This window comes from Notamacropus eugenii, chromosome 3 (genome assembly GCF_028372415.1).
Source record: "Notamacropus eugenii isolate mMacEug1 chromosome 3, mMacEug1.pri_v2, whole genome shotgun sequence".
Taxonomy (NCBI): Eukaryota; Metazoa; Chordata; class Mammalia; order Diprotodontia; family Macropodidae; genus Notamacropus; species Notamacropus eugenii.
Genome location: NC_092874.1, coordinates 335,092,617 through 335,104,898, shown reverse-complemented (window position 1 = coordinate 335,104,898; position 12,282 = coordinate 335,092,617). Strand labels below are relative to the sequence as shown.

General features: G+C 37.8%; 1 protein-coding gene and 1 long non-coding RNA gene across 5 annotated transcripts in view; one reads left to right on the top strand and one right to left on the bottom strand.

The window, feature by feature from the left end:
• TOM1L2 (target of myb1 like 2 membrane trafficking protein) overlaps positions 1 to 12,282 on the top strand; it is a 152,868-nt gene that overhangs the window by 86,813 nt on the left and 53,773 nt on the right. For all 4 annotated transcript variants that reach the window (XM_072650172.1, XM_072650171.1, XM_072650175.1 and 1 more), the window contains exon 7: positions 490 to 606. In XM_072650172.1, coding sequence (XP_072506273.1) covers positions 490 to 606 — 117 coding nt within the window. The remainder of the gene's footprint in view (positions 1 to 489; positions 607 to 12,282) is intronic.
• Positions 1 to 12,282, bottom strand: part of LOC140530989 (uncharacterized) — a 50,281-nt gene that overhangs the window by 20,145 nt on the left and 17,854 nt on the right. The gene's annotated exons all lie outside the window — the stretch shown is intronic.

Sequence of the window (12,282 nt, the reverse complement as noted above, 5' to 3'; positions counted from 1 at the left end):
CTGTTTGAGAAGTCTTTTCTGAAGTAGTCCTGCCTCATTAGTGACACCTTTGTGTCTCACTAAACTGCCAAAGATGCCACCTCTAATTGCAAACATTCATTCTAGCAAAGGAGAAAAAATAGAGCACAATTTACAGTGACTACGGCAGTGTCAATGAAAAGGGCAATAAAACAAACCCAAACACTACATCATTATAATGACCAAACTTTGCCTTGAAAATTATTGAGAAAAACTTTCCCTTCATCGTAGAGGCTGGGGACTTGGAAGATGGAATGTTGCATATACCATCAGATACAGTTGATGTATTGGCTAGTTTTGTTGAGTTCTTTTTAAATTTTTATTCCAAGGGAAGGCTCACTGGTAGGTGAGAAGGGAAGGGAGATATTCAGAAACAAATGTAATATTTTTAAAAGGTATTGAGAAAAAAATTGTTTTAAGATAATTGCTAATTTCTCTCTCTTCCTCACCCCTGCCTTTGGCTTGTAACAGATTGCCAGGCTGCGGAGTGAGCTTGATGTTGTCCGAGGAAACACAAAAGTCATGTCTGAGATGTTAACAGAGATGGTTCCTGGACAAGAAGACTCCTCCGACCTCGAGCTGCTACAGGTAAGAGACTCGCTCCTCAGTGAGGTATGCCTGAATTCTGATATGGACAACTCTGTGATATGCCTTGTGTACAGTAAGCACTTATTAAGCACTGAATTGAATTGAAAATTCAACTGGACTGCTGACTAAAAAGATATCTTCTGACAGATTATTAAATATTTCTTTTCTGGATAGCAATTGGGAGTTTTAGTGAATGTTTTTAAATGGGCTTGAATTTGATTTAGTTTGACTCCACAGTTTCTGATTTTCTCAAATAGAGTCTTGCTTATATGCAGACTTGGTGTCCTAGAGATAGATTAAACCTTTAAGAAAGGAGATAATGGTAGCAGTGGCGGTGTCTGCTGTGGTCCCCAAGCTTTTTGTGAGGAGGGCTTCTCATTTTTTTCTTTTAAATTGGTTTTATTTATTTTATTAAATATTTCCCAATTATGTCAACAGTTTTTTAACAATCATTTTTTAAAATTTTGAGTTCCAAGTTCTCTTCCTCCTTTCCCTCCCTGCCTCCTCCTGAGAAAGAAAGCAATTTGATTTCATCTTGCAAAACATATCCCCATATTCACCGTGTTGCAAAGGGAAACACAAACCAAATTTAAAAATATACAGAAATTTTTTAAAAGTATGCTTCGGTCTGCATTGAGTTCATCAATTCTCTCTGGAGAAAGATAACATCTTTCCCCATGGGTCCAGGGTTCTGATTTTTTCTGAATTCCTTGCGATGACTAGGGATAGGGACTAGTCACAGTGACCCTGAATTGGCCAATACTGCACTCTCTGCCATATTAGTGATTTCCAGAAACAAAAGAGGTCCATGCCAGAAGCTGCCCCCGGGGAGATCTGCTGATTAAGAACTTTCATGTTTTTGTCCCACTTCATTATTTGTTCTAGAACAGCCAGCATCAGATCCGGATCACTGAGTTAGGAAGCTCCAAAATTTGTTGGAAGAAGACCTACCTTTAGTCCATTTCCTTGTTCACACCCAGGTTAGGATCTTATTAATGATATATAAGGAAAACACAAGAAAAAATCGAGGCAGCTAGGTGGCACAGTGAATCGAGCACTGGACATGGACTCATAAAGACCTGAATTGAGATCCCACTCTCAGATACTTTCTGGCTGTGTGCCCTTGGGCAAGTCACTTGATTTTACCTCAGGTTCCTCTTCTGTAAAATGAGGGTAGTAGTTGCACCTACCTCCCACAGTTGTGGTAAGAATAAATGAGACAGTATTTGTCAAGTGCTTTGCAAACCTCAAAGCACTATATAAATGCTGGCTAGTTATTTGTAAAAAGAAAATGTCAGTGATTTTAGTTGATGGATAGTCAGTTTAAACAAATGGCAGTGAAAAAGAAGGATGAAACAGCCGATGAAATAGTGTGAGAACCTTGCACCCTGACTGTGGCTGCTGCTACTTTTGCCAGACACGCAGAGGTCTGATATTTTACAGCTTCAATTCTTCTCTTAGTGCACTTGTGGACAAGTGACCATAGCCCATGCCAAAGGCTCTTATCTGAGAGAGAACCCTTCCAAACTGGGGCTCAGTCTTTTCCCAGAAAACCTTGTCAGCAAAGCTCCCTTGTGTCAGGGTCAACCTTCTCCCAGAATAACCAGGGAAGAGGAAGCAATGGCTCTTGTCATCAGAGAGTTTTCTCTGGGGGGACAAAAAGTGCAAACAGACCTCCCCACACCCTAGCCCTTTCTCACTTGGCCCCTGCAGGGAGACCAGACTTGCTTCATAGTGAAAAATCTGGCAGTCTGTGTGCCAGAGGCCATCCATGCTGCATTCCTTCAGTGGCAATCTCTTGTGCACAAGATGGTTATCTTCTGTCATCCCCACTTAGCGAGTGAGGTTTCTTCAGACATTTCTAGTAAAACGTATTAGAATGTGAGGTCAGTTCAGAAACCAAGTACCCTTCTCACGGCAACTTGTGTTTTCTCAATCCTGGCATTCTTATTGACAAAAGGAGATTTTTTTCAGTGAATGGCACGGTTACTGGCAGCCTGGGTTGAGATGAATGATGATTCTATGATTTTAGTGCACAAGGGTATCTGTGTGCGTGTGCACGCACTCGTGTGTAGGTATGTGTGTGTGTGTGCATGTGTATAGTTATTTTAAACATGTCCACTGATGAGGTTCAACAGGATATAATCTTCTTGCATTGGTTTCTGGTTTTTTAAAAAAAGATTGCTTCCTGTGACGTTTTTCATTTTAACATTCTGTTCCAGCTCTGGTTTTACCAAGCCTGGTCGATTCCATATAAATCAGACAGAAGAGGAGCTATTCTGAGTAACAGTGGGTGGTTATCCTTTCAGCAGAGAAAATGCAAAAGTTAGGCAGTCCTGTGTGAAACAGATGTGACTCTTCTGTGTGGCTGACTTGTGTCCTCACTCTTCAATTGTTCTGACATTCTGCCTGCCCTTCCTCCTAGTGAAATAGAAACAGATTTCACAGCCAAATCTAAGCTGAATAGAACAGTGTAGCTGGCCTTCCAGTCATGAAAATGTCATAATCTGGTTTGAAAGAGTGGGATCAAAATCAAATCATGTGGATCCCCTCCCTCAGGCTGCTAGCACAGCTAGATTCTCCAGGTGGAATTTATGTAGAGCTCAGAATGTTGGCCCAGACAGTGAAAAAAAACACATTTGTCACCAGCCCAAATGTTCATTCCTGATTTGAGTATAAACTGCTGAAGAAGGAGGAGGGATAAAGCAGAAGAGAGATAATCAGAGATGTCAGCATTGGAACTCACCAAACAGCAGAAGGTAATTTACCCAGTTGAATCAAAGAGTACCAAGGATAGGTCCTGCTTCGTCATTATCACTATTTTTGTTGTTGTTTAGTCATTTCAGTTGTGTCCAACTTTTCATTTCTCCATTTGGGATTTTCTTTGCAAAGTTGCTAGAGTGGTCTGTCATTTCCTTCTCTAGTCCATTTTACAGATGAGAAAACTGAGGCAGACAGGGTGAAGTGACTTGCTCAGGGTCATGCAGCCAGATTTGAACTCAGGCCTAACACATTATCCAGTGTGCCCCCTAGATCCCCAGTTATCACTATTACTACTATACTACCACCTTGCCTTAATCCTCATTTTTGTTCTACCTACCTTTCACAGCCAGACTTGCAGAGTTGTCTTTACTTGGTGCCTACGTTTCTTTGCTGCTCAGCTGCTTCTTAGTCCCTTGCAATTTAGCTTTCAGCCTTGCTCTGCTGAAACTCTTCTTTCACAGATTAGCAGCAGTCCCCTAATGGCTCTGTCCAGAGCCTTCTCTTCTTTCTCTGTACTGTATCAATTGGTGATCTCATCAGCTTCCATAGATTCAGTTGTCCCTCTAGACAGATGATGCTCAAGTCTATTTGTCTGGCCCTAAGCTCTCTGCTGACTGCAGCTGTGGGACATGTCACACTGAATGTGTCCCAAACGAAATTCATTCTGTTACCTCCTCCTCTCTTCCTAACTTCTGTATTACTCTTGAGAATACCACCCCCCTCCCAGTCCCCCAGGTTCACATCCTAGATGTAATCCTCAATTCCTCTTACTCACCCCTGCCCTCTTCACATACAGTCTGTGGCCAAGGCCTGACACCTCTCTTATACTCCCTTTACTCCTCTGACACTGCCATGACCCTGATGGAGGCCCTCATCACCTCATGCCTGGACCATTGCAGTAGCCTACTGCCTGGTTGCCCTGACACAAATCTCTCCTCACTCCAGTCCATCTTCCACTTAGCTGTCAGGGTTATCACCCTAAAGCTTCCTAAATCTAACCACGTGACTCTGCTTCCCAGCCCTCTCAGTAAACTCTGGTAGCTTCTGGTACCTCCATAATCAAATATAAAATCCTCCATTTGGCATGCAAAGCCTTTCATAGCCTGCCCCTGCCTTTCTAGTCTTCTTACACCTTACACTCTCCAACATACTCTTTGACCCAGTGACACCTGCCTCCTTGCTGTTCCTTGAACAAGAAACTCCAAGTCTGGGCTCTGGGCATTTTTACTTACTGTCCCCTATGCCTAGAATTCTCTTCTTCTTCCCTCTGCCTCCTGGCTTCCCAGCTAAAAGCTCCCCTTCTACAGGAAGCTTTTCCCAATCTCCTTAATTCTAATGCCCTGCCGTCAGTTATTTCCAGTTTCTCCTGCACATAGACACTAAACAGCAACAGAAGTTTGTGTCTGGTTGTTCACATTGTCTCCCCCATTAGACTGTGGGTTCTTTGAGAGCAGGGACCTTCTTTTTGCCTTCCTTTGTAGGCTTTTCTTTGGTTTTATTAGGGTGTAGAAGCATTCTTAGCAATTACAACCTATGAGACAGCATTATATGTCACCTATAGAAAAGACAATCCCAGGACTAAATAAAAAACAACTTCTTGGGCCATTTATGCTTTTTAAAAAAAGAAATTAGCCTTTTTATGCTTTTTAAGAAATTAATAACATTTGAAAATGAGAATTTCCAACATGGGAATTGCCACATGGATATACTCATCAGATGCCTAGAATAATACTCCTTTCTTTCCTTTGGCTAAGGAATAGCTTGGAGGGAGGAGATCTGCTTTTTTGTGACAAGATGGGATATAGAATTAAATTCAGTAAACATTTAATAAGTGTATAATATGTGCAAGACACATTCCAAGGCACTGAGACTACAGAGATAAAAACTAAATAGTCCCTTCCGTTCAGGAGCTTGCTCAATTTACACATTCATGCTTTTAAGCCTAAGGCAAGAGGACTAGAGACTGTCTGCAGTAACAGAAAATCAAAAACCAAAGTGATGGTAAAAAGTACCTCCTATCTCTTGGTAAAGAGATGACGAACTGGAAGATCAGAATGGGACGTATTTTCAGACATGGCCCATGTGTCAGTATGTTTTGTTTGATTATACTTTTCTGTTATAGGGGATGACTTGGAAAAGACATATTAGGTAGTAATAGAGATGGAGGGGAAGGAAAGAAAAGATAATAACATTTTAAAATATACAGATTTACAAAAATTAACCTTGTATTGGGCATTAAAAATCTCACAAATTCCTCAAAGCAGAAATATCAGAAATATCCTTTGCTAGCTGTAATACAAAAAAATATATATTCAATAAAGAGTCTTTGAAGAAAGGATAAAAAATTAATTTGAAACTAACAATTCTGAAGAACTGATAGGTCAAAGAACAAATCATAGAAACAATAGAAAACTTCATCAAAGGTGTAATAACATTAAGACAGCAAACCACAGTTTTTAGGATGCAGCTACTGCGGTCCTTATGGGAAATTTTATATCTCCAAACACTTTGATCAAGAAAAGAGGCAGAACAGAATTGAGCATGCAACTTAAAAAAAAATAGAAAAGTGGCACATCAAAAAACTCTAATTAAGCACCAAATTGGAAATTCTGAGACTCAAAGAAAAGATTAACAAAAATGAAAGCAAAAAAATAATAACTAAAATCAAGAAATTTTTTTAAAAACTAGTGAAATGGATAAACACTTAGTCTAATTAACAAAGAGAGAAAGAAACATCAAATAAAAAGAATTCCACAACAATTGAAGAGGAAATAAAGGAAATTATCTGAAAATAAAAAATACTCAGATTAACAAAAGAAGAAGAAGACTGCTTAAATATCCCAATAACGGGGAAAAACCTGATTGAGCAATTCATAAAAAAAAAAAAAATTCCCTAGGACCAGATGAATTTACAGATAAATTCTATCAAATTTAAAAAACAATTCCATTACTATATAAACTGTTTGTAAACATAGGAAAAGAAGGGATGTTTCCAAGCTTTTATTAAGATATTAATGTGATGTTGGTACCTAAACCAGGGAGAGATGAAGCAAAGAAAGAAAATTATAGACCAATCTGCCTAATGAATGTTGAAATAAAAATATTAACTAAAATATTAGCAAAGAAGCCATGACAGTGTTTTAAAAAAAGATCATGTACCAGGTTGGGTTTATGCTAGTAGAGTTGGATCAATAGAAAGAAAACTATAAACCTATAATAGATAGTTTTAGTAATAAAAACATTTTTTAAAAAACATGATTATGTCAGTAGATGATGAAAAAGTTTTTGACAGAATCCAACACCTACTTCCATTAAAAACACTTGAATGCATAGGAGTAAATAGACTTTCCCTTAAAATGGCAATATCTATTTTTAAAACTAGAGCCATTGTTAATGTAATGGAGAAAGAGTAGAATTGTTACCACTATTGTTACCACTGATTTGATATAGTGCTAGAGATACTAACTTTAGCAATAAGACAAGAAAAGGAGATTGAGGGAATAAACATAGCCAAAGAGGGAACAAAAACCATCAGTTTTTGCATATGATCTGATGATTATTCTTGAGAATGCAAAAAAATTAAATAAAGATTAATTGGCAATCATCAAGACTACTTGGTACTGGCTAAGAAACAGAGTGGTTTATCAGTGGAATAGGTTAGGTACACAAGACACAGCAGTCAATGACTATAGTAATCTACTTTTTTATAAACCCAAAGACTTCAGCTTCTGGGATGAGAACTTATTTGACAAAACTTCTGGGAAAACTGGAAAATAGTACGGCAGAAACTAGGCATATATCAACATCATACACCATATATCAAGATAAAGTAAAAATGGGTACACAATTTAGAAATAAAGGGTGATATAATAAATTAGGAGAGGTATAGAGAAAGGAAGAATTTATGACCAAACAAGAGATAAGGGAGCATTATGAAATGCAAAATGGATTAATTAAATTAAAAAGGTTTTTCACAGACAAAGCCAATGCAACCAAGATTAGAAAGGAAATAGAAAACTGGGAAACAATTTTTACAACCAGTCTTTCTGATAAAGGCCTCATTTCCAAAAATATATAGAGAACTGAAACAAATTTATAAGAATACAAGTAATTCCCCAATTGATAAATGGTCAAAGGATATGAACAAGAAGGTTTCAGATGGAGAAATTAAAGCCATCTATAGTCATGTGAAAAAATGTTCTAAATCACTATTGATTAGAGAAATGCAAATTAAAACTCTGAGGTACCACATCGCACCTATCAGATTGGCTGACATGACGAAACAGGAAAATGATGAATATGGAGAAGATGAGGAAAAATTTGAACATTAGTGCATTATTGTTGGGGTTGTGAATCAATCCAACTATTCTGAAGATCAATTTGGAACTATGCCCAAAGGGCTACAAAACTGTGCATACCCTTTGACCCAGCAATACCATTTCTAGGGCTGTGTCCCAAAAACATCACAAAAATGGGAAAAGACCCACATGTACAAAAATATTTATAGCACCTCTTTTTGTGGTGACCAAGGATTGGAAATTGAGGGAATGCCCATCAGTTGGGGAATGGCTGAACAAATTATGGTATATGAATGTAACAGAATACTATTGTGCTGTAAGAAATGATGAGCAGGCAGACTTCAGAAAAACCTGGAAAGACTTGCACGAACTGATGCTGAGTGAAATGAGCAGAACCATGAAAACACTGTACACAGTAACAGCAACATTGTGTGATGATCAACTTTGATAGATTTAGCTCTTCTCAACAATGCAGTGATCTAAGACAGTCCCAAAAAAACTCACGTCCACGTCAAGAGAAAGAACTATGCAGTTTGAATGCAGATCGAAGCATGTTATTTTTGTCTCTCTCTTTCTTGAGGGGGTGGAGTTTTCTTTCTCATGGTTTTTCCCCTTTGATTCTAATTCTTATTTACAACGTGACTAATGTAGAAATATGTTTAATACGATTGTACATGTATAGCCTATATCAGATTGCATGCTGTCTTGGGGAGGGAAGAGAAGGAGGGGGAGAAAATTTAGAATTCAAAATCTTATAAAAGTGAATGTTTTAAACTAAAAATAAAAAAAAATATTTAAAAGAAAAAGATTAATTGAAGTAGTAATGTCAAAAAAAGTTTCAGGATATAAAAGAAATCTATGTCATCAGTATTTCTACCTATTACCTGTAAAACCCAACAGAAAGAGATAGAGATGTTCTATTCAAAATAACTAAAGAATGTATATATCTGGCAGTCTTACCAAGACACAGATTGGAACTATGTGAATACAACTACAAAAATACACAGAACAAAACACAAAAGTCCAGAAGGGGATGTAAGTAGGGCAGTTTTGCTACTACATTGATAATATACACTTTTAAAAAAATTACTTAACCAGAAGATCATAGTTTCATATACATCCTTTTTCTCTTTTGAGAAACATATTGAAATATGTTTGATGATTCTTAAGTTCACAGTTTAAAAAAACCTGAAAATTAAAGAGGTGGGTTCTAATTCCATCTCTGCCACTAACTTGACTGAAGTCTTTCTGTCTGAAGTCTTTCTGTCTCCATTTCCTCATCTGTCAAATTAGGAGTTTAGATTCCATGTGAATGATCTCCAAGGTCTCTTCGACCTACCACATGATAGAATTCTTGGATCGTTATAAAGAATACTTTCATCCAGCTGCATATTTTATATTTAGTTTGCCATTAAATAGTGGGTGGCTTGCCCCTCTTTTCTTATTCTAATTTTATCACAATTAAAATTACTAAAAACATTTTTCAAAAGAAATCTGTGATTTTGCATTGCTTAGTTGCATTGTCCTAGAGTCTTTTCAACAAAGGATTTTTTTTTCTCCTTCAGCTTAGCTACACCTAAAAGAAATTTCTAGCATCATGTTGTATATACTCTTAGGATTCCGAAGCTGGCCACAAAGTTGATTAAAAGAGTGACAATTCTTTTCATGAAAAAAAGGATAAAGGAATTGGGATAAATCAGCTCATAAAAGAGAAAACTTTGGGGAAATTTTTGAGACCTTAAACTATATGAAGTGTTATTATGACTGGCTGTTGCCCTTCATTCCTGACATTTATATAGAGCTTTAAAGTTTGGAAAGTACTTTATACATTCTCTTGTTTGAGCCTCCCAGCAGCCATGTAAAGTAGGTACCACAGGAGTCCCCATTTTGCAGAAAACTGAAGAGGAAATGAGTTAAAGCTAACTCCTGAGGCATTTACCTTATGAATCTAAGAAAAGAAGTACATGAGAGAATTGTTGGAGCCTAGAATGGTTGACCAAAGACTACTATAGAATCTCCTTTGATGGAAATCTTAAAAATATAGGAGAAATTAGATCATTCAAGATCTTTTATAGCTTTAGTGTGACATGATTTGGGGTAGAATTCTACTTTTGTGTTGTGACTAATGCAGAGTAACCAAGAAAGTACCTTTTAGCTCTAACCCTTTTAATTCTTGGGCTTTACCCCAAGACAGTGGTATGATTGACATGTTTTTTGTTGTATGAAAAAATACATGTTTAACATTCAACCTTTTTATAGTATTTTCCTGGAAAAAAGAATTTGCAATGGTGATATGAGGAGAGAATACAATGTGGAGAGATCTCAGTATATTAAAAACCAGGCCAAGTACCTTCAGTTCTGTCATTAGGGCTAGCAGTTAAAAATTAATATCTGGACTGTGTTTTAAGAATGAAACCATCCTCAGCTGCAGATGACGCAAAACTAGGAACAACAGTTAATGGCCTGGATGACAAAGTCAGGCTTCCAAAGAATTTTGACAGACTGGGGCACTGGGCTGAATCTGATAAGATGAATAAATTTAAAGTCTTAAATATGATTTTTCAGACCCTTGTACAAGATAGAGGAGATGTGGTTAGTCTGGAAAAGTTTCTATGGAAAAAATCTGGGGGTTTTAGTGCATTGCAAGCTCAATATGATTGAGACAACAGTGTGATACTAGATCCACAAGAGCTAATGTAGTCTTCAGCTTCATGAGAAGAGTGTAGCCATCAAGAACAAAGAGACAATAGTCCCTTTTGCCCTGCCCTGGTCAGACTGCAGCAGGAGTATTGTGCACCACAGTTTAGTAAAGACAATGATAAGCTGGAAAACAGCCAGAGTTGTTGACCAAGATGGTGCAAGTCCATGTCATATGAAGATTGGTTATACAACTGGAGATATCTAAGCTGGAGCAGAGAAGGAAAGACTTGAGGGATACAAAATAGCTGCCTTCACATATTTAGTAAGTTGTCATGTGGCAGAAGAATTTGATTTGTTCTTCTTGAACCCTGTGGACCAGATCAAGATCAGGAGCAGATGTAAAAGAGGTAAATTTAAGCTTTATGTCTGGAAAGGTTTCCTCACAATTAGAACTGTCTAAAAATGGAGTGGACTGCCTCAAGGGGTGAGAAGTTTCCTTCTCCTTGGAGGTCTTCAAACAGAGATTGGATGACTACTTTCTGGGGATGAAAATTCCTTTTAGGATATGTGTTAGAGTAGCTGGACATCAAGGTCCCTTCCAACTAAGAAAATTCTACAACTCTTTAATTGTGAAGGATTAGGAGGGAAGCAGGAGCTCTCTTACATACTTCTTTATGCATATGTGAGAAGGAAGAAGATGCAGTAATTGAAATGGGTAGAATATATATAAGCTCAGAGTTAAAGGGCCCCACCTCAGTTACCACCTCACACCCATCAGATTTTCTAAATTGACAAAAATGAAAATGAAAAATATTGAAGGTACTAACTGGTCCAACCAGTACAGAAAGAAACCATGCCCAAAAGCCATTAAACTGTGCATACGATTTTACCCAGAGATGCTACTCCTAGGTCTTTACCCCAAAATGATCAAAGGAAAAGGACTCATATGTGCAAAAACATTTATTTCAACTTTTTGTGGTGCCCAAGAATTGGAAACTGAGGGGGTACCCATCAATTGGGGAATGGTTGAATAAGTTATGTTCAGACAAGGTAAGAATACTATAGTGCTATAAAAAAGGATAAAGAGGTAGTTTTGGAAAAACCTGGGAAAACTTACATGAATTGTAACAAAGTGAAGTGAATAGAACCAGGAGAACATTTTATACAATTATGACAGCATTGTAAAGATAATCAGCTTTGAAAGACTTAGGAATTCTTATAAATACAGTCACCAACCACAGTTCCTAACGACTCATGATAAATGTTGTCCACCTCCAGATAGAGAACTGGTGGACTCAGAGTAAATTTTTCTTTTTTTTCTTTTGTTTTTTGGATATAGCTGATGTGGGCATTTGGTTTGCATGACTTTACATATTTGTAATGGATTTTGTTTTTCTTGCCTTCTCAGTGGATGGGGGAGGGGAAGAGGAAAAAGGGATGAAGAGAATTAAGGAACTAAAAATAAAATAAAATTGAATTTTAAAAAAGATACTTCAGAGACCACGTAGCTCAATCCATACCTGAACAGAAATCTCTGCAGCATCACTGACAAGTGATTACATTTAGGCTTTGGTTGAAAGAGAATCCACGACCTCTCAAGGCAGCCCATTCCACCATGGAATAACTCTGACTCTTAGGAAGGTTCCCTTTATATTGGGCCGTGAAGAGCTGCCTCTCTGCAACTTCCAACTGGTAGTAAGAGGTCTGACTTCTGAAGCCAAGAAAGCCAAGTGTAGTCCCTCTTCCACGTGACAGCTCTTCAAAATGTTGTTCATCCTTCATACTTATAGAGAACCAATAGCATCATGGTGTTGGGGTCGAGGTACAGTGTATTCTGCTGCGTCTAATTGGTCCAGTATGAGGTTGGAAGGCTCTACCGCAGGACAGGCATAAAGAGTGTGTTTGAACATTTGAGATGCAGATGTCTCTAGAGTTGTGCATCTGAGGTTTCATTTGTGTTACTTCTATTCTGCTT